Raw genomic sequence first — 23,006 nt, forward strand, 5'->3', positions numbered from 1 at the left:
CTCAGTCCCCAGATAGACTGGGACAGTGCATTTGCTAGAGGGGCAGCGGTGTAAGAGAAACATGCTTTCTGGGGATGCGATGGGGCTGGTGTCTCAGCTCTGTACTGTATCACAGCCCTGTTACTGGGGAGCCTGGCTGTTAATCTCCCCACATCCTCCACTCCACAAACTATCTGCCATTCAATGAAAATCCTTCTCAGCAACACTGTGGTTTTGTTATTAAAAACGTGACATGGTCAGGTTAAAATATATATTTTTAAAAACGTGATTGGGCTTTCTGAGCTGCTGAGCACCTATGCTCAATGGCATGCTAGAGCATGCAAACTGAAGAATGTTACCCTCTAATTTCCTTTGCCCCATTTATTGCAGTTGTTTACTTTTTGCATCTTTTACTCTGGACAATGTACGCTGGTCGGGTTCAGTGGCACATCTCTCGTCAGTTTTACTTGGAGGAGCTCCAGTAGGGGCATGTCCTTATGTGGGCTGCAGACATGGCAGGGAAAAGTTTAAATCCAAACAAAAGCCCACGTGCCAGGCCTGAGCTGGCCTGACAGAGTCCCTGGATCGATCTCTTACCTGTAAACGCCCTCAGAGAGCCTCAGCAATGGGTGCAGGTTTTAGAAAGGTAAGAAAACAAAAAGAAGGACCCACCATCAGCACCACATCAACCTGTCGAGGGTTACTGAATGCTAAGTGGTATGAGATGATAGAAAAGTACGGCCAGTTTTAAGGCATTCTGAATCCCCTTCCTGGAGCCATGGGCTTGAGATTCAATTCCTGGCCATAGAGTCCAGTCACAAAAGGGCTTAAGATAAACTCCAAGCTGCCTCTGTCCTGCTTTTATGGGGGAGATTCTCAAAGATGCCTAAGCAACCTGGGAGCATAAGCATAATGCTCCTGAATGCTTTATATGTCCCTGTGGAAATCTCACCCCACATCACCACCGCATACATTTAATCAATCTTAGCCTGGGACACTGCTTGAAAGCTCATGGTAGCTGTTCACATCAGGGCTATAACTGCAGCCAATCAATATTACCCAAGAAACCCCTTGGGCCCTGCTTGTTAGCAATATTCTCTCCATAAATGTCAGCTCTGTGGGGCCAGGACTGCATTTCATTCCCTGCGCTGAACGTGCCATCAGCAAACACCACCTTTCCCTCTGGTTTTCATTCCTGGTGCATTGGCACTGGGGAGGCTGTCAGGAATGGTCAGTTAGCCTGCCGATCGCTGGGCAGGGACTCTGGTAGGCAGAAACCAGAACAGTGCATATTGCCTTCCAAACAAGGCTTTCAAGCTGTGCTATAAATATCACAGCATGGGCTAATCTTCACAATGGGCCTGTGAAGTAAGCGTTATTCCCACCTTACAGAGTGACAGAGGTCCCAGTGCAAGTCAGCAGCATGGTCCAGAACAGACTCTAGCCCAGGGGTGGGCAACCTATGGCACGTGTGCCGAAGGCGGCACGCGAGCTGATTTTCAGTGGCACTCACACTGCCCAGGTCCTGGCCACCAGTCCAGGGGGCTCTGCATTTTAATTTAATTTTAAATGAAGCTTCTTAAACATTTTAAAAACCTTATTTACTTTACATACAACAATAGTTTAGTTATATATTATAGACTTATAGAAAGAGACCTTCTAAGAACGTTAACATGTATTACCGGCACATGAAACCTTAAATTGGAGTGAATAAATGAAGCCTGGGAACACCACTTCTGAAAGGTTGCTGACCCCGGGTCTAGCCAGTGCTGGGCTGTAACCTGGGGACAACACTCCCCGTGTTTCCAGCACAGTGTTCTATGAGCTGCAGGTACAGTTTCAAAGATGAATTTCATGCCATTCTTTCTCTCTCAGTAAGCATAATGCCAGCTCTAGCCCTGCATGCAGCATTCTTTAGTCTTTCCTTTCAAGCTAGGGTGACCAGATGTCCCGATTTTATAGGGACAGTTCTGATTTTTGGGTCTTTTTCTTATATAGGCTTCTATTACCCCCACCCTCTGTCCCAATTTTTCACACTTGCTGTCTGGTCACCCTATTTCAAGCTGAGTTTACTGGTCACTTTCATCCAAGTTAGAAAGCTAGTTGATAAAAGGCACACAGGGCCCAGTTCATCCAGAACCCTCCAGAAATGAGGGTGAAAAATGGTACTCCTTGTGATTTCGTAGTGCTTCGCTTTGCACTGATGTAAATGACTACACAAGGCGTAAGGCTGAACTGGGCCCACGGAAATATCCTCCATCCTAAATAGGAGCTGACCTCCCAGAGTAACCTGGAGCCAACAAGTTAGTTCAGTTAACAGAAAAGTCATACTAAACAATTTTGACAGTGTTTTTTTTTAATAAATAATATTTTGGCACAGAAATATACCAAGTTTTACAGAATACAAACCGCAGGGTTAATTACTGTGAATATTACAGAGAGAGAGAGAGGAAGAAATTCCCATTCATCTCCCTCTGTTCGTTTTCGGGCTCCGGTGGATCCTGATCTGGCTATAGACCATATATACCTCTCAGACCGCTAAGGCCCACATGTGGAACACAGACCCAGAAGGAGAGAGACACAACAAACAGTAGTGCAGCCATCGGCAAACAATGCAGGCGCAGCGCCTGGAACAGAAATAACATTTTCCCTAACCCTCAGTTTCCTGAGTCCACCTTTCTGCTATCAGACATTTTCCAGAACAAAACAGTGTGAACACAGGGTGTGCTTGGGCCAGAGGCAAACCTTGGACAGTTGAGAGGTATATGTAGTGATGGGAGTTTCCACCCAGGTGAGATATCTTTCAGGTGCTCGTGAGAGGAGATTTGTGCTCAGTAACATTACAGGGATGGCAGTGCTGGACATTTCAATACTAGCAGTGAGACCACCACACTGGAGGGCTGCCAACAAGGAGGGGGGAGGATGAGGGAGAGAGCAGGAGCCCCCCTTGCTAAGCAGGGATCCTTGCAATGAGGCACTCACCAGCAGGGTTGTAAAGGAGCCAGTTGGAGGTGCTACTCAGAGAAGCACCTGGATTGCTTTCCAAGATGGCATGCAACAGGAGTATGGGCAGTTTCATTCCCTCAGCAATTCCTTTCATGCTTATCCTAAGTGTGAGCTGTAGGTCCTTGAACCAATCAGGGCATATGTACACTGTGCAACTCAGGGGCACTACACAAACATCACCAATAATCCATTTCTCCTCAAGAAAGTAACAGAGCCAAACCATTGTTCGGATCCAGTAAGCAGTAATCAGCTACTTTTCCAAAGGGGACACCTTCAAGTTAAATATCAGACCCTGCAAGACAGAATTAGCTTTCCAGTGTTATTAGCAACACTTTGGATTCCTAAAAGCAAACAGAGTTCACTTTATGCCATTTGTGTACTGGGTGCACTTCATGGCCACACTGCCCTGGGTCACTTTCTGATCACTGTCAGTTTCACTGTCTGGCTCCTCTGCCTTAGCACAATGTTGCAGCTTTTAGATTCATAGGGCTGCAGAAGTTGTTTAAGGAGTTTGGGACACACAGTTTTTGTTGATTTCATTAAACCTTCTGCTGGGGTTTCTCTTTGATTTTGCTGTCCTCGTTGTGCTTCTATTTTCTGAAGACGGGGGAAGAGAAGGAAAGAATTTGGAGTGAGGCAAAAGCCCACCAGGAAACAATAACAAAGGTGATGTTAGTCAGAGAGCCAAATTCAGAGCTGGTGTATGACAATGGAGTTGTGCCCTCATAAGAGCAGGGACTTTGGTCCACTGTTTAATTAAGTGCTCTCTGTAACTACTCATGATGTTCGGTTCTCAATGCTCCGACCCCAATAAAAAGCCAGTGACTAAAACACAGATTTTGCAAAAAAGATATTTAGAAAACCAAACATGATCAGTGCATCTGACACTGTTTCTTTAAAAAAAAAGAAAAGCTGGCAAAATTCTGTGAGATCCAGGCCTTAGCCAAAACAGCCCACACCCTCAATTTCTGCACATTTCAGGCATTCTGAAATGGGCCTAAGAACAGATATGAGCGAGCAGCATGGGAGCGTGAAATCCACTATTACTGATGGAAGCTGGGACAGGGAGTGTGCACTGCAACTCTAGAAGGTCTGACTGTGCGTTCTGGTTTTAAATTGGTAGCCCTAGAGCCTGAAGTTCAACACAGCCCCTTGGAAAACCCCACAGATAATCCAATCCATGTCCACGCACCAAAGCACTGTTAAACCCATACGGAGAAGAGTCCTCTGCAGACAGAGAAAGCTCAAAAGAACCTGCAGAATCTTATAGAGAACTTTCCTAAGCTCCGCCCATTTATCCTGTGCCAGGATCCTCTGTACCTTGATCCAAGGATCTCAAAGCACTTTACATGTGATGAATTTAGCCTCACAACACCTTCACAAGATACTGTCCCTCTGGAGGAGGAAACTGAATCACAGACAGGGTAAGTGACTGTCCCAAGGTCACACAGTGCCTCAGTGACAGGGCCAGGAACAGAACCCAGACCTTCTAGCTCCCCATCCTATGCCTTAACCACAATCTGCCCCACAATATGCAGCATCCATATGTTTCTGATGTTTCAAAAATCTCTTTACAGTTACAGGTGACCAGAAGTCATAGGAAAGAGTGGAGATTTGACCTCCTGGTTGCATATAAAGCACAGTTCTGTGAACATGGGATCTTCAACAGAGAGTCACATTTGTGAAGCTTGGTAGTGGCTTGTATCAAACACGCACCATGCAGAAAATGCCTCCTTCTCATATGCCCAGCCCCAGCCTCTGGAAACATTGTGGAGGGGGAGAGGGTAAGAGTCCACCAGCCCTGACAATTCCCTGCGCCCCACTTCCTGCTGAACAGAAACATTGCAAAGCACCTGAGTTGATGGCAGCACGGTTCAGTTGGCTAATCAGAGCAGCTGAGTGTCTAGGGGCTTTCTCTGAGTTATGGGCTGGACAGCACTGAGTTCCTCTTTCCCCCACTTTACTTCACAAGAGCATGTTCACCCAGAATTCCCCTCTCCCCTTTCCCTCGTTCCTCTGCTCTCCCTCATCTGTGCCTCCTGTCTCCTCTAGCTCTGTCCTGCCAGCTGTGTGAGACCCAGAAGATGGCAAGGGGCAGCACAAGACACTGAAGCAAGTCATGCTTGCCTGACCCTGGCAGGTGCACCAGGCCCTATGGTCCCAAGTCAAATCACCCTGACCTCACTAAGCCCCAGGAATTCCCCTCTGCCTTGGCAGGTTCTGCACAGTAGCCTCAGCATAGATCACGCTGTGGGCCTTAGAGACCAGTCTCACATCCTCACCTTGCAGAGCCGATGGTCCCACAGAAGCAAAGCCACAGGCAGGACAAATGGACATGGAGAAGCACATCTGGGGTGGAGGACGGCAGGGATGCTGCACTGCATCTGCCTCCAGCCTGGTGAGCATGTAGTTCAATGCATCCCTTTCTTCAGATAGTTCACAGACTGCACTGGTAGAGGAAGCTGGAGCATGGTGGGATGGGGAATGGGATGGAAAGACATCCTCTTTAACTGCATCCAATTTGTGGGAGAGGCCCTGGTGGAGGTCTGGGAGGGGGAACAGGGAAGGGTCAAGGAAAAAGAGGCGTCCCCAAACTTAAAGAAAGGGAAGAACCTTAAAAATCTGCCAGGACCAATCTTTGATTTGGCGTCATGCAAGGCAAAAGAACAGACCACTGCCCGCCTGCTTCAGCCACACACAGAGACAGGAGGCACAAGAGGACAATCCCAGCTCAATGTCCTCGTCCCCAATTGCTAAAGAAGCACTGCTCCCTAGAACAGATGTTATGAAAAGCAGTGATCGTTGAACACAAACCCCAGTTCCCACCTCTAGAAACATTCTCTACACAGGCGCTAGCCCCTGGGATATTCCCCTTCGGAAATAAGAAACAGGATCACAAAACGTCTCCCTGGTTGCAGCTGCATCCTGCAGAAGATCACAATGATGCAGAATGTAGTTGGGCAGAATGAGCAGAGAAGAGGGAGAAGGCCGATATAAACTGCATCTCTCACTGTTCCAGGTAACAGAGCTAGAGAGTGGATTTGTTTCACCCCTTGTGCAAAGCTGTGCAGGGATCTCAAGTGTTTGACATTCACACACACACCCCTGGCAAGAAACCAAGGAAAAGTAAATCTTCCAAAGGCAAAATTAAATATTAGTGCTAAACAAGTGAGCAGTGAGATAGCCAGGACCATCCCCAGAACAAAGATCCCACAGTCCAGATGCAGGGAAAAACAGGACCTCATCCAGATGTAAGAACAACAGGACTGTTGAGGCACAAACCATCATTGGCTCCACTGATGGATGTTGCAAGAAACATTGAAAAGGTCCTCTCTGTCTGACTGCTGATCCCATGTCTATGGGCGTCTCAGCGTCATGGGTGCCAGGGATAACGTGTGCATATACAGTGGGGCTGAGGTGGGTGCCGGGACAGCAGTGAGTGTGGCTGTTTCAAACACAGGACGACACTACACCTATTTTTTGGATTGAACACACCGACGAGAACCCCCACTGGGCCAGCAACAATCTGCCACTCATCTCCTGCTGTTACGGCACTTTTGGGAAAGGGATGGCAGGGTCATTCTCCCTCCTCGCAGCCTGGCGCTCCACAGTCCATCTCTCCCCGCTTCTGTGAGTGCCACATCACATGGGCAGAGCTGCCTGTTTGGGGTGGGCAGGAAGCACCTCTTGCCCTCGGGAAGGTTTTGTTCATCCTGCTCCACTCTTCCCACTACAAAAATAAATGGCGCTTTGCTGGGATACAGGGAGAGGAACTCCACTGCTGTGAGATCCCTTCACCCCAGTGATCATGGGCACCAAGGAACCTAACATAACCTGCCAGGGTGCCTCTCGGGGGCTGGTGTCCCTCCATGCAGAGCCTGTGTGAGCTGGATTGTGGCTGCAGGAGAGAGGGGATTTCCAGGGCTTGTGCCTTCTTGCATCGGTGGCTGCTCTCCACTGCACCCCAGCCTGGACTCTGGTGCCACTCCTTCCTCCCGTTAGGGACGGTTATTTTTGGTGAGCGAAGAAGGTAAGGCTTTTCTGTGATGGCATCGTCTAGTAAAAGTGAGAGAGAGGATTACACCAAAAGGAGGGTCCAGGCGCAGGGAGTTAGCGCCGCTATTTACCCAAGGCAGAGGCCACACCCACTATCTCTTCGTATTTGGGCGGTGGGTCGTTGTAGGAGACGCTGGTTTCCTCACCACTGCTGCTCTCCGGGTGACCGGTCACCTCCTCATAGGAAGGGGGAGGGGTGGCACTAGACAGTCTGGAGAGGATGGAGACGGAGTGCTCCGGCGGGTAAAGAGTGCCTGCTGCTCTGCCTTCGGCAGGCATCCTGCTGCCTGGCTCGCGCTGGGACTGGCCTTCCCCCTGGCTGTGAGAGGTCTCTCGGTACACCATGACCCTGGGGAGGCTGCGGCCCGCTCGGCTGGCCAAGTAGCGATTCTGGGCGTATGAGGGACGATGGCGCGTGGCCTTCTGCAGCTGACACCTCCAGATGATGAACAGGGCAATGACTATAAGCAGAGCCACTCCCAGGAGAGGCACCACCACATACATGGCATCTGAGCGCTCCGTGCCTTGCCCGGGGTCCTTGACAGAGTATATGGAGCTGGTGTATCCTTTCCAGAATTCCATCTGCAGAGAGGAACAAACCAGCACCAGTCACAGGCATCTGTGTCGGAGTAGTGCCCCTCAGCTTGGGGGCCAAAGGAAGAGGGCAGCCGCAAGGGGCTGCTCGCTTACATGCCCGACTTCCACTCTGTAGCTGAGGTAGAACTGTTCCCACTGGTTCCCCTCCAACAGAGCACAAACCAGGGAGCCAGTACCTGAGACATCATGGGAACCAGTGAACAAGTTTCTGGGCTCTCGCTCTGACAGCAGCAAGTGGCCCAATGAGAGGCCGAGGGTGCCTGTGCTAGCACCACCTTCTGTCCTGGTTAGAGTGGAAGGCAGGGAGTGTGCCACAAGCATACGGTGGCAGTGCCAGCAATGCCCTGCCAACACTATGGCTCGCAGTGCAGGACACCTGGCAGGGAAATGGCCTTGCATGGGAGAGGTGGGTAAGAGAAAACTGAGCTCAGGTTTCCTGCTGACACCCAGGGAACAAACCACCTCATGGGCAGGACAATCCACTCTCTCTCCCATCCATCTCCTTCACCACACCCCTCAGGGCTCGAGTTATTCCATCTCCTCAGGCTCTAGTTCCCACAGCCCCGCCCCCCATGTACCGTTTTCTCCTTGTTCTCGAACACCTCCTTGACCTCCTCATAGCTGCAGATCTCCTCGATGCACTCCCGCTCGATGGTGCCCTGGCGGAACTCCTCCAGGAAGCTGTTGGCCCGGGGGAAGCGTTTGAGAACTGAGTGGGCGTTCTTGGCCCCCAGGAACACTGAAACACACAACACAGAGAGGCGCTGAGGACTCCCACACACCCAGCCCCACAATGATCCAACCAGTGGCCTCTCGCTACCACAGGGCACAGGCTACTACACAGATGGCAGCTTGGGGTACCCAGCAGCACAGGCACCCATCAGCTATACTACACAGCCCAGTGCTACAGTCCACCCACCCAGACCCACTAGCTAAGAAGGCACAACGTCCTACCAGAGAGAGGGTAGAGCACAAGCTGAGCCGCTCTTACAGGCTCTCCTGCTGCCTAGGACCAAGCTGGCCAGTGCTAGTGTGATGGAGCCAGACGGGAAGCGTGTGCTGGGCTGAGGGAGGACAATGGCAAGAGAGATTCACAAGGAGAGCTTTAATAGTCCCCACCCACTTACCAGCAGAACACAATGACCTCAGCAGTGCCACGTCACAGCCCATCCCCCTCTCTCAACAGCCCTGAATGCTTCAAAGAGCGTGTAGGACTAGATTGAGGGGGAAACAGGTGAGTCCTACACTGGGCTGGTTGTAACTTCAGGCCCTCGGTGCTATTGTCCATCCCACCCCTCTGCCCAAGGGAAAGCCAGTGCTGTTAGGATTCCGCAGGGGAGGAGATCAGAATCCAGCCCGCAACCAACCCACACAATGCAGCTCTGGGCCACCATCCACAAAAAGCATTAGCCAAGCTCCAGGGGAATTTTAGTCATGCCTGGGTTATATTGTTCATGTTAAAACCCTGCCCTTTGGTAGATTTCACAGTGCCGCTCCCTGAATGCGGCTGAGGGTGTCCTGTTGCAAGATCACCCACCTGCAGTCTCCTATCTAATGGCACTGGAAACCTGCACAACACCCAATCTGGGCTGATGCAGCCATCCTGTATCACCTGCCCTGGTTCCTTACAATAACATGTGCACTCAATTCAATAGGCTGGGAACCACCAGCTGGATTACAGGCAAAGTGCCCACTGCAACAGGGGACCAGAGCACAACTGGTACCGCTACAGCACTGCCCCATTTATGGCCACAACAGGAGGAAGCAGCCCCAGGGCACAGGGAAGAGGCATGGATGGAGGAACAGGAGCTCTGAAAGCAGGGTCTGAGCCCTCCACTGGCAGGCTACATTGCTGGCAACACCACCTCTGCTCAGGAGAACCAAAGCGCCATGTGTCTATCTGCTGCCAGAACCAATGATGAGCAGGGACTCTCGGTTAAGAGGTGCCACCATCTGAGGGAAGGAGAGTGGGGCTTTTGCAGCCCTTCTCTACATCATCACCTCAGCCCATGCTGCACATTATAGGCCAGCAGATTAGGTGGCACCTGCACCAAGCGCTGAACCACGGTAGCTGCAGCAGGGGATGATGCCAGTCTAAGTACCAATAGGCCAATGCACCTATGCCGGCTGTGCTCTCCCCCCCACCTTATGCTGCATTACCAATCCCACGTTCCCAGCACACCACTGCAGGGTGGGAGATTCTAAAAGGCCTTCTGTGACCCCAGAGGGATTGTCGGAGATGAGGCCAAACTCCCATAGTTCCCCAGGAGTTGGCATTATTTCTGACCCCCTTTCTCAAATGGGCCAGGACAAATGCTCAGCTCAGGAATGATTCCAGCTGGAGCTTTGGAGAAGCCATCCTGAGGTGCATCCGACAGCTGCTACAAGGTATAGGAGAGCCCCAACAGCACCAGTGAAGAGGCAGAGACCAATACCAGCACTCACGCAGCTTCAGCTGCAATGCTCATGCCCGCACCCCACCCATGGCTGGATCTGTGCAGTATGCAAGGATGACACTCCGCAGACGAAATCTCACTTTGGGTCCACACCATGTCTCAGATGGGTTACCAGTGGTTCAGGACCTATGAGGAGCAGCAAGCAGCTGCATAACTTCGTACTAAGGAAGGACACTTTTCAGTGCAGTGGGTATGGGACTAGACCCTACACGGAAGCACCAGTCCACAAGAAGGAGACAGCCAAACACCCTGCAGAAGAGTGGCAAGTGCTCTGTGGAAGCTATCCACCCAGGACAGTTATTTATCCCTTGCATCCCAGTTTGGGGATGGGGAGTCTCGTGCAGGTGCTGGTTTCAGACTCTCGCAATGGCATGGTATTCCATGCACTGGCACATGCTAGAGCAGCCAAGGTGGCAGAGAGAATTCATGGATTTAAATAATCAGGTTGGCTCCAATCAATGGAACCTATGTGCCTATTGTATGCTCTGTCCCAACAAGTCAGAATGTGCTCATAGGAGGGGGTCCTACTCACTGGGGATCACAGGAAGATCATGCAAACATACCCAGGGTGCTCAGAGCACACAGGAGAATGGTCAAATACTCTGGATTCTTCCAGGCGAACCCTACTCTCACTGAATGGCACAGGCAGTGATGAGGTCTCCAACCCCACAATTCAGGTATACCCTGCAGGCCAACCAATTGCCTCAGTTTCTGAAACATTCTCAGATGGCACAAACCCAGAGACCTGTACCCAGGACAGTGCACATTTGGGAGACAAGGCCAGATGGGTTACCAGCCGTGACACTTCACTGACTACTGTAGCAATTTTATCTGCAAATCACATGCATTTTGCAAAATCCATGTGAAAGCAAAGGCAAGGTCTCCTGTGCACAGTGGAGTGAGAGGGCAGCAGGATTTGAAGCAACTTACACACAGCCAAACTGTTACACATAAAGGACTTGTTCATTAGCACAGCCTGTGATTTGCCCAGATAACAAGTGCTCTGTGCACACACTTCTAACTAATGGCAGGACTTGGAAGAAGGATCATGCAAGCAGTTAACAAAAAATGTTACCTTGTCTTTAACTAGGAGTCATTTGTTGCTATATTGGTGGCAGGTTTCTCCTTGTTTTCATGTGACCTTCATTTCTCCTACTCTCAGCTGGTATGGTGAGTGGTTTTATGGAGTATGCTACTCCAGAGGCATTGATGTGTATTAGCAATTACTGCTATGACATGCCACCATCTTTTGGTCATGATGGGATACACTTGATGGCTAACTGCATTTACTTTTTTCCCTGTGGCTTATTAATATTTGCTCTGGTGAGGGAGTTTATGGAAGAGAGAACTGCTGTTGTATGGATTGCGACACTGGTAGACCAGGTAGCAGCTCATGCTAAGGTCCCCATGTCTCAACTGAACACTGAAAAATACACAGCTGGACGCAGTTTGGCTCACCTGTGTGTTAAGTGTTATTAAAATAGGTATTAGAATTGAAAAACATGTTTAGACTTTACTGATTGCTTGTGAGTTGCTGCATGCATTAATCTCACCTTACAATATGGGATACAGAGTCTATAAGTAACATTTAAGCATTTGTATTGTAAGCTTCTGTGATGCTGTAAATCACTAAACAGGAGAGAGAGATTAACTCAGGAGTCGGCAACCTTTCAGAAGTGCTTCAGTTATTCACTCTAATTTAAGGTTTCGTGTACCAGTAATACATTTTAATGTTTTTAGAAGGTCTCTTTATATAAGTCTATAAAATAAAACTAAACTATTGTTGTATGTAAAGTAAATAAGGTTTTTAAAATGTTTAAGAAGCTTCATTTAAAATTAAATTAAAATGCAGAGCCCCCCGGACCAGTGGCCAGGACCTGGGCAGTGTGAATGCCACTGAAAACCAGCTTGCATGCTGCCTTCGGCACACATGCCATAGGTTGCCTACCCCTGCATTAACTAGTGTAAAGTGCTGGTCACCAACAGAAGGTGTTACGTCCTGACCAAGAGGAAGCCCATCAACACCAGATGGACTACTGTAGAACATTAAAGAGAACAAAAGACATTTGTTGCTCTGCTCTCCCTCCCACTCCTCCGCCACTACCACAACCACAACCACAACCACAAAGATGAGTCATGCAAGTGAATTGCTCCCATTGGCTGAGTTCACAACTCAGAGCACACAGAATCATAGGACTGGAAGGGACCTTGAGAGGTCATCTAGTCCAGTCCCCTGCAAGTGGAGATAGGAATAAAAACACCTAACAAGAATGAACTAGATATCTATGCTGTTTGGACTCTGGGGGGCAAGATTTTCTATGCATAAGAAAAGATCCCCAGAGCTTAGCCTGGGTTAGCCCTAAATGACACATAGAACTTGCCTTTTATAGAAGCTTCTATTACCTCTTGAAACTTAAGATTGTAACATTTGTATATTTATGTTTAACTACTTTAATCTTGTAAATAACTCTCATTCCTTTTCTATTTAATAAATCTTTAGATAGTTTATTATAGGATTGGTTACAAGTGTTGTCTTCAGTGTGAGATCAACAGTGCAACTGATGTACGGTAAATGACTGGTCCTTTGAACTAGGGTAACCTGAATATTGCTGTGATTCTTGGTGTAAGGGGCCGTCACCTGGGACGAGACAGATGGGAGTAGCCCAGGAGTCTGTCTGTGACTCCATATTAAGGCTGTTATAGTGCCTGAGGAGTTTATACTTAATAACTGACTGGCGAAATCTAAGTATAGAACTCACAGGCAATTTGGGGTTTGTGCCCTGGTTCTTAGCAGTCTGCCCTGAGGTTGGTACTCATGCTCCTGAGTCACTGCAGACAGCTTGACATGCATAATAAAGAACTGTGTGAAGGATGTGAATTACAGCGACTTTTCTCCAGAATCTACTTTATTATACAGAGATGCAGGCCAGCTGCAATACTAGACCAGAGCAACATATTTACCAAAACAATGGCAATGGAGAGACTATTTTACAGTCATCAAGCGCATCTTGCTGGGGCCCCAGCACTCCTATTTCTTCAATCTTTGTGAAAGAGTTTCATGGGGAATGGCTGTGAGGGAGCTGTCCCAAGAGGAGCACTGGCGAGCTTAGCAGGGTTGTACTGAGCAGATGATGCAAGGATTGGTTTCTGGGTCAGCTTTGGCTATCGTCAGCTCTTCAGCCTTCGTGCACTGGGTGGAGGATTCACAATGGAGCTGTCTATCCTCAGGTTATTTCCTATCTTTCTGGAAATAGCCTGGCATCAGCTTCTCGGCCTCCTGCCTTGACCTTTCCAGTCTTTCAGGATCCCATCTCACTTCCTCCTCCTCGCACTGGAACATTTGCTCTGAGCTCCTTTGAGTCTTCGTCTGTGTTTCCTGAAGTAACAAGCCTGTTCCCCGCTTCTCCTGGACCTCAGGTTTGCCAGCCTTTCCACCACTGTGCAACCTGGCCCATTCCCTGCTCTGGGACATCCACGGTGCTGTACTGGCTTCTATAATGAAAAGAAACAAATAAGAGCTTCAATAAGTGAAGGAAAAGCTCGATCATTCCTTGGATCACCAAGGAACACAATGGAAGTCTCTGTTCTAGCCCAGTTTTGAATGCCAGTGCCTCCAGAATTCACAGCTGTTACAAGGGTGGAGATGCTAAACCATTGAACCGAAGGACAAGGAAGGAATGGGGAGCTACTGACAGTCAATATAACCACACTACCAAAGTCTACTTATCAGGCAAACAGGAGCCTCGGAGACATATGTGCCGATGGTCCCAGCAAGAGTAAGCAAGGGATGTCAGAGCAAGGGGGGAGGCTGGCAGGTTGGCCCTGGAGTCACGGATAGTGGGGGACAGGCTCAGAGAAAGCAGGGGCTGTGTGAGCTTCTACAGCAGGGGTGGGCAAACTTTTTGTATGCAGGGCCATGAATGTAGGGCTGGGGCAGGGAGTTGGAGTATGGGAGGGAGTGCGGGGTGTGGGAGGTGCAGTGTGCAGGAAGGGGCTCAGGGCAAGGGGTTGGGGTGCAGGACAGGTGCAGGGTGCAGGAGGGGGCGTGGAGTATTGGAGGGGGCTCAGGGCACAGGGTTGGGGTGAAGGAGAGGGTGTGTAGTGGGGGGGGGTTGGGGTGCAGGAGAGGTTTGGGGTGTGGGTTCCGGCCCGGCGCCACTTATCTCAAGCGTTTCCGGGGTGGCAGTGGCACACAGCAGGGCTAAGGCCCTGAGCCGCTACCAGAAGTGGCCAGCATGTCCAGCAGTGGCTCCTGGGGGTGGGGCGGGCCAGGCAGCTGTGCAGCATGCTGTCCTTGCCTGCGGGTACCACCCTCCCCAAAGCTCCCATTGGCCACAGTTCTCTGTTCCCAGCCAAAGGGAGCTGTGGGGGACAGTGCCTGCAGGAGAGGGCAGGGCACGGAGCCCGCTACCCCCATTTCCCCCCCCAGAGACCACAGGAATGCGGCGCAGGGCCGGGCAGGCAGGGACCCTGCCTTAGCCCCTCTGTGCCACAGGACTGACAATCCCACGGGCCGGATTGATGGACCAGATCCAGCCCGCAGGCCATAGTGTGCCCACCCATGTTCTACAGGGTAAAGGGGAATAAGCACTGCGTCCAAACTGGATCGGGGGGGCTGATTTTCAAAGGCACTAAGACCAGTGAGCCCCACTGACTGTCAACAGCAGGGTGTGCCCCTGAAGACCTCCCTCTGTACGCTGGAGCACAAGCGTCATGAAAGGTTTACAGACACAGAGGAATAAGGATTGAGGTTAATTGGTATCCACGGTAGATTTCTTTCAATGCATTCAGTGCCTGACAGTAGGTAGGGTAAGCAGTAATTATCCTGGCAGCTCCCATGGCCTGTGTTAGCTCTACATCACTTTGCTATCAAAATATGCCAATGACTGTCTTTCATGCATTAATCAGATTGAACAGCATGTGATTGAGGCCAGATAAGAGCAGCATGCTAATTGGATGCCATGGCCCAGGGGCCAACAGATGCAGTGCCACATAAATATTTGGCCACAGCAGCCAAGAGGTTGCTTCCTGCCACCCATGTCTTATTTGTAGGCTTAAGCTGCAGTTTGTGTTATTTTTGTTTCCCCCCTTCCTTTGCCAGCTTCGAGTCCAGGCAGATGCCATTGCTCAATGGCTGCTGGGTACGGTCACCCTAACAGCGAACACGGCTCATACGGCCAGAAGGGCATTAAGCAGGGTTACTGAGCAGGAGGCCAGAACTGGGGAATTACTGGGGAAGGCCTGGTAGCTGTGGAGCCAGGAAGGGCAGGCGGAGAGGTGAGGCCTTCCACCCTTGTCTGAGGCGACAAGTGTCTTTTAAAAAACAGAAATGGCAGCATCCATAAGAAGCCACAAAACTCTTCCCCCTGCACCTGCACTCAGCCTCCTCACTGGCACAATACATATAACAAAGAGCTGCATACCTGGTACAGAGCAGCCCTCGTCCCCTGGGTCCTCCTGCTGGCTCAGCTCGACCGCTGTCTCCACTGTTGGGTCTGGATCCTGGCATGCCTCAAACAGATCCCAAGATCCCAGCAAGATCCCTGGCCTCTCCCAGTCTGGCTTCAGAACCAGGGCTATCATCAGCTCTCAGCGGAGCACCGCACGCAGCCTCTGTGCCATGCAACAGCACATCAGGCTGCACACAAGAGCGAGCAGGGAGGATTCAGTGTAGCTCTTTAAAGATCAAACATGCTTTTCCCACCCTGCTATTATTGTCTCAGCTTTATCATACTGAACCATTGGGCCCTCTATATTGTCCCAGCACAGGTTGCTAGTCCGAGCAGCGGCCATTGCAGTGGGTTACTGTGCTGTTCACTTACACAGCGACTGCAGGGCCTGGGTCACCTCTCCTCCAGTTAGTCACCAATGGCCACAGCACTCTCAGATCTGCCCCTGCCATGCTCCCAGGAAATCCTCCTCAGAGCCATGCTGGAGACTGGAGCAGAACAAAGTCAAATTGCTGCTGCTGAAGAAGTGGGTTGTTGTGAACACAGTGCACAAATGAGCGCCACCGCCTGGACAGCACAGGTAACAGGCCCCAAGCCAAACAGCCCTCTGTGCCACGCAGCATGGAAAGCAGACCAGGCAGGCTGTGACCAGTACACTATAGAAAGGGCAGAGCAGGACTCCGTCCACGAGTGGGGCTATTAGGCCAGCAATCCGTGCCCACTCTGGCTTGGTAAGGTAGTGAGAGCAAGGCAGAGCCAAATGGTGGCATAACTAAAAATGCACAGTTGGGTGAGGGTGCTTGGTGTGTTACAGGTGTGCAAGAGGGACCAGCAATTCACCCAGCTTCTCCACTGGAAACCAGACTCCGACTCTGCAGCCACGGAACACACAGCGAAGAGATGTGCAGGAAGAGATAAAGCCATGCCTCAAGACTCTGACCCTAGAAAGAGCCATGACATTGCCCCACCTCTGAGACCCAAGGCAACACAGACCATTCCCTACCATCTTCTCAATGAGGAGGCTGCCAGCCCCTTCCCCCACCACTTGCAGGAGACCCATCTCCCCACACCTCTTCCTCCAGGAGGGGTGGAAAGACCATGCTTGCCCCTCCCTGCCCTTGAGGCCCTCATTGGGAAATACTTACTTGCCATGCTGCCTTGCTCAGATACTCAGGGCTCTCACCTACCTGTTGGGAAGAAAACAGGAGAGTCATGGAGAGCTCTTGGTTCCAAGCCCTTGGTCACATGAGTAGCAGGGACTGATCCATGGGGAAAGATGGCTTTTTCTGGAGCCTGGGCAGCCTGCTGCAGGTCCCAGCTGAGCTCTATATACCCATCGTCTCTACAGAAAACCATGACCCAGCCAATACTGCCTCCAGCTCCTTAGGTACACACTACACGTCACAGAATGGCAGCTGGCCCTCGCCAGCTCATCCAACCCACTTTCAGCCCTCCCACTCAGGGCTGTCCAGAGGATTCAGGGGGCCTGGGGCAAACCAATTTCAGGGGCCTCTTCCATTAAAAAGAAAATTTGCAATATTATAGAATACTATATTCTCGTGGGGGCCCCTGCAGGGCCCAGGGCAAATTGCCACTCTTGCCCCCCAGTCCCTGGGCGGCCCTGCTCCCACTCCACATATCCATTCGGCATCTAATCTTCCCCAAGATCCCCCGGCTTCAAGACAGAGCATATCAGCCGCTCTGCATAACCCCAGAGTGCCCAAGAAGCAGGCCACAAGGCCTCCAGGGATTCCCATCAGTCAGCTCAGGGCATTCTTTGTCTCTCAGTGAACAAATGTGCCCCACTTCAGTAGGAGAGGGCAAAAACAGCCTCATAGCTTCTGCTCCATCACATCATGCAGCGGAAATGTAGCACACTCCATTCCCCACATATTAACTGGCTGCTTCATACAATCTAGCCTCAGGCTGGCGGGCAAGAGGCATAGAACATGCAGGCTTGCAAAGTACTTTACAACCTCTTCCCACCGCAGCAGACTTTATAATTCACTGCCAGGCTACGTCCAACACCCGTTGCCCTAACACCTCAACTACCACCTTAACTACCCTTCACCTCAACGCCAGCGCCTGTTATGTGGTCAGGAAAGCTCTGCCAGCCAGTCTAAAACCACAGTGTGCACTTAGGAGCCTTACTGGTCTGAGAGCTTACAGCCCGATCCTGCAACCTGCTGATGCCAGGTCTACACCACAAAATTTTCCTGGAATAGTTATGTAGGGCAGGGGTGTGAAAAATCCACACTGCTGACCAACACAGCTAGGCTGCCAAAAACCTCCATGTAGATGCTGCTATGCCAGCACGAGTCCTTTTACCAGTATAGCTTATGTAGTTTGGGCTGGTGGTTGAACCATACCAGCAAAAGATCTCTTTATGCCACATCTCCTCTAGGTGGCTCTACTGCCATAGCTACTGGTATAGACTCCCTAATGCAGACTGCTTGGGGTGTTCTCAGCTCCCTAAGGCAGTAGGAATTGAGGATGCTCAACCACCTCACAGAATCAGGCCTTTGAAGAAGAGAGTTTGGACACCTGGGTGCATACAGAACCGTGTCCATAAAGTGAAAGATGAGCCAGATGGCCAGAAGCCCAGAGCCAAGCCAGAGGGCGAGAAACAAACAATAGTTCTTCAACCAGAGGTGCTAGATCAGGGGTCGGCAACCTTTCAGCAGTGCTGTGCCGAGTCTTCATTTATTCACTCTAATTTAAGGTTTCGCGTGCCAGTAATACATTTTAACATTTTTAGAAGGTCTCTTTCTATAAGTCTACAATATATAACTAAACTATTGTTGTATGTAAAGTAAATAAGTTTTTTAAATGTTTAAGAAACAATTTAAAATTAAATTAAAATGCAGAGCTCCCAGACTGGCGGCCAGGACCCAGGCAGTGTGAGTGCCACTGAAAATCAGCTCGCGTGCCGCCTTCGGCACTCATGCCATAGGTTGCCTGCCCCTGCACTAGCTCAAAGCCGATCTCCACAGCACACAGATACTGTACTACAGGCTTGAAAACTGCACCTGGCACCTGCTAGCTTTAGCCTGAATACACCAGCCACATGAAGGAAGAAACACCCCCTTTACCCCTGCCCACAGAATGTAAGCTGTTTGAGGCAAGGACCATTCATTATGAGTTTGTACAGCACCTGGCACATAGGGGCCCCAGTAATGGATCAGGGCCCAAGGCACCACTTCAACACAAGTTGAGTAACAGTAATATAGTAATAGCATCCCCAACTGCTAGAAAGAGAGGGTGCTGGAATGCACTGCTTGGGGGACTGAGCAGCCTGCTACTCTATCCTTCCCCCACCTCCCAGCTACTGCTATTCTACCCAAGCCCCTCAACAGCCTCCAATTTATTTATTTTTGAGCCCTTCTCCTCCATGAACAGTTCCAGTGGATGCTTCTGCTGTTCACAGCTTTCCCGCATACCTGCAGAATGACAACTGTTGACTGTTTCACTGCTGCTCAGCCTACTGCATAGCAGCAGTGCAAATGAGAAGAGTTCCATTAATGCTGCACCGCAAAACTAACAGCACAGTCGTGGTGCTACAGCTGCCAGCAAACTCAGGAAGGCAATATTACATTTGGAAGGTTAACTTGCCGTAAAAAATGAAAACACATTGTGTAGAAGTGTCTGGTGTCCCTCCACAAACAGGAGCCATTTCCTATTCACCAGTGACAAGTGGACCCTTCAGACTGTATTCTACCACCACTTCCCCATTGTGCTCTGCTAGCCAGCTCAAGCCCATGATGTATCACTACAGGAATTCCCTGCTTTTCTCCCCCCATCTCAGATCTGCACAGCAGAACCCACCTGCCTCATTCTGACCATGTAATACCGTGGCACAATTCCACCCAGGGGCTCTAGTGACACTGCAAACCAGAGAAGTAAAAAGATTCTCACCGGACATTACTTGTATTATTGGGCGGGGGCAGGGGGGGAGAGAAGAAGAGGAGAAACAACAAGAAATAAAAACTACACTAGTCTGAGGTCCAGGATTTACAATACTCAGATCTAGATCAGTCCTTAATTAGCTCAGCAACAGTTTCAAAGCCCAATTACTTTACTCACCAGTGCTAGAAATAAATGTCACATCTCTTCAAAACCTAGGAATCTAAGGCTTCCAGTAGCATAGAGCAGTTCTTTCTCACCCCAGAAGCTGTTGTATCAAGAATGGTTAGACACAGAATATAAGTCTGTAGCCATGTGGAATGCACATTTCAATGGCCTAAAGCATTCATCTCTAGCAGTCTGTGAAATATTGACTGCAAAATACATGCTGGAATTAAAGTGGGGATGAAGGAAGAAAGCAAGATAACCTGATTTTACAGTCTGCTATCTCACATAGCACCAGGGGCTAGGAAGACAGACTGGACCAATACAGATGCTTTCAACACTGGAAATTTTTTCTAAGCTCTGGTTAGCCGAACAGAGAAAACTTTGGTCCCTAAAACATTGATGTGACACAGGTTGAGAACTTGTAACTATCCAATTGGATCTTCTATGGACTATAACATGGTCAGTTGCATCAGCTATAATCAGAGGTTGCTTTGCTCTGGTTAATTTTTGCTTATGTTCAGTCTTCATTAAGAAATAAAAAAATATGTGACAACAGGAGAGGGTTATACATAAACCCTCATCTTCAGCAACAATACTTAGAAGGAACAAGGGGGTCTACAATCATTAATTTATCCTCACACAAGTCAGTGGCAAGAGCTGGGATTAGAAATCAGGAATCCTGGCTCATTAGGCCACATGGTGTCAAGTATCAGAGGGGTAGCCATGTTAGTCTGGATCTGTAAAAAGCAACAAAGAGTCCTGTGGCACCTTATAGACTAACAGATGTATTGGAGCATGAGCTTTCGTGGGTAAATTACCCACAGCGTCTGACGAAGTGGGTATTCACCCACGAAAGCTCATGCTCCAGTACATGTTAGTCTGTAAGGTGCCACAGGACTCTTTGTCGCTAGGCCACGTGGTGTCTCTGATGAACAGCGATATACATCCCTCTTCAGAAAAGACACATTTAAGGGGGCAGGGGTATGAGTGTGTGGAGAGGGGAGGGGGATCATTTTAAGGAGAGCTGATATTTTGAGTTTAATTATAAGCTTGACGCCAGGCTGGTAATACTAGAACTATGCATGCAAGGGGCCAGCTGACGGGATGCAGGTTGTGTGAGGAAGGCGAATATATTCCTAGCACAAAGGAGTAGGGCTATTTAATCCAATGGAAAAATAAGCTGGTAGATAGAAGCTTCAATATTCATGTGTATACTATACACACGATTGGCGTGCATGTGTCATAGCAGCAAGTGACAGATTATATATAAATACATTTATATTCTGGGCATGTATTTCAGCAAGTGACATAGATTATATATAAATACATTTATATTCTGGGTATATATTTCAGCAAGTGACAGATTATATATAAACACATTTATATTCTGGGCATGTATTTCACATTTCTAAACACACCAGCATTATAGGCACCCATACAAAACACAAGGTCTGGAACACAAAATACTCCACCTCAAAGGACACTGAAGAGTTAATTTTTTCTGCCTAAGGATACCAAAAACCTAAGGAACCCAAACCCCGAGTCCAGCCTCAACGCCCACCCGATCGGTTCCCCTCCCTCCTTCTCCAAACAGTGTTTTCCTCCTCTATAAATATACCATCAATAGGAGGTTGCCATGGCAATGGTGAGGAGGCGTTAGGGATACAGCAATAGCGATGCTGATGCAGTCACACATTCGTGTCTTCCAGATCTCGCAACCCCCGGGTTCCCCCCACTCGATGATGCTGAGGAAACCATGCTGGTAAACTATGGTGTCCTCTGTCTCTAGCAATACAGGCAGATTTTGCGTGGGTATGTGGTCTGGGGGAAGGATGTACACAGACAGAGAGGTTAGCCAGAATCCCCTGATCCTCTTGCCAGCGCAGGAGCGGGTTGTGGGATTCCGTAACACCACTGACGTGTGGTGGCACATTGGGAGGCTGCCGGATTGCTGGGCATCATACTGCCAAGGATGCCAGCTGCTTCGCAAGTGCGAAGAACTATTTTTGTTTTCAAAGCCAAGACCAACACATCGGGGAAGGCTCCAATTCTCAGAGACCACAAAGCCCCATGATGGCCAGGATGCTATTCCCACAAACCAATCCACAAACCCTCAATAGAACCAGAATTTGTCCCCACAAAACAATCCTAAAACTCACCAGGTTTGGAGTGTATGCTCGCAAACAGCTGTGTAAACTGACACGTACTAGCCAGGCACCCTCCACCTCCTGGACCTGCCCCGAATCCTACTGTAGCCCCAGTGAACACACCTTCCCCCACAGTCCACAGCACCCACACACTCTAGCAGATACTTTCCCAGCTCCTCGGAGCTTAGCACTCAAGTACTGATTCGTTTCACTCTTCCCTCCATTGCCATCGTGCTTCTCCTCCCTGCCACCCTCCATCCCAACCCCTCTTTCCTTCCACCACTTCCCTGACATTCCTGCCTCCCTCCTGATTCCCAAAGGCAGACTCAACCCCCTTTCTCTCTACTCCAGTGCCCAAAGCCCCAATCCCACCCTCCCCTTCAATCCCCTCTTCCGGTACTGTCCCTCACCCATCTTCTACCACACCCCCTCAGCCTCCAACTCAGTCTCTACTGCACCCCCAATTCCCACAGCCCTGGCTTGTCTCCAGCTCCTAAAAATTCATACTACTTCACACTACCCTGCCCCCTCCTCCCCCTTCCCCTGCACTCCCCAGTGCCCCCACCCCAGACATCCATCTCATTCTTCCTCCAGCCCCCCTTCCCCATACCCATGCCTCTATCCACCCCACATCCCCGCTCCTATATCCACCACACATCTCTACAGGCCCCCTCCCATTGTCCTCTCCTCCCCCTCTCCTCTAGCCTCCTGGCCCTTCTCCTCCACGTCTCCCATTTCCCCACCCCCTCCAACCCAAACCTACACACCATTCCCCTCCACTACCCTCCCCAAAACTCTTCTCCTCTCATCCCCTGCCCCTTGCCCTATTCCCCCACCCCATGACTCTATCCCATGGCCCTCCCCTCTGTCCCAGCCCTATACACCCTAAACCCCACCCCTTCTCCCCTCTGCACGACCCCTCCCCATCTACCCCATACCCCTCCCTTCTCCCATCCCCATCCAATCTATACCCCTCCCAGCCAACCCTTCTCCCATCCCCATCCAACCCATCAGTCTCACCCCTATCCAACCCCATACTCCTCCCCTTCACCCCTTCTCCCCTCCCCATTCAACCCATACCCCCACCCCTTCTCCCATCCCCATCCAATCTATATCCCTCCCAGCCAACCGTTCTCCCATCCCCAGCTAACCCATCAGTCTCACCCCTATCCAACCCCATACCCCTCCCCTTCACCCCTCCCCATTCAACCCATACCCCCACCCCTTCTCCCCTCCCCATTCAA

General features: G+C 50.1%; 1 protein-coding gene across 4 annotated transcripts in view; it reads right to left on the reverse strand.

Moving 5' to 3' along the window:
• Positions 1-2,335: 2,335 nt before the first annotated feature.
• Positions 2,336-23,006, reverse strand: part of PRRG3 (proline rich and Gla domain 3) — a 21,314-nt gene continuing 643 nt past the window's right edge. Inside the window, exons 1-4 of one of the 4 annotated variants that reach the window (XM_032772227.2) lie at positions 18,985-19,690; positions 16,690-16,731; positions 8,217-8,377; positions 2,336-7,623 (exon numbers count right to left, since the gene is read on the reverse strand). In XM_032772227.2, the coding sequence (XP_032628118.1) occupies positions 7,105-7,623; positions 8,217-8,377; positions 16,690-16,696 (687 nt within the window). In that variant the 5' untranslated portion in view covers positions 16,697-16,731; positions 18,985-19,690 and the 3' untranslated portion in view covers positions 2,336-7,104. Of the gene's footprint in view, positions 7,624-8,216; positions 8,378-12,982; positions 13,587-15,517; positions 15,771-16,689; positions 16,732-18,984; positions 19,691-23,006 lie in introns of those variants that run through there. The other 3 variants (XR_004372532.2, XM_075068719.1, XR_004372531.2) reach the window with 3 other exon arrangements.

This window comes from Chelonoidis abingdonii, chromosome 8 (genome assembly GCF_003597395.2).
Source record: "Chelonoidis abingdonii isolate Lonesome George chromosome 8, CheloAbing_2.0, whole genome shotgun sequence".
Classification (NCBI taxonomy): Eukaryota; Metazoa; Chordata; order Testudines; family Testudinidae; genus Chelonoidis; species Chelonoidis abingdonii.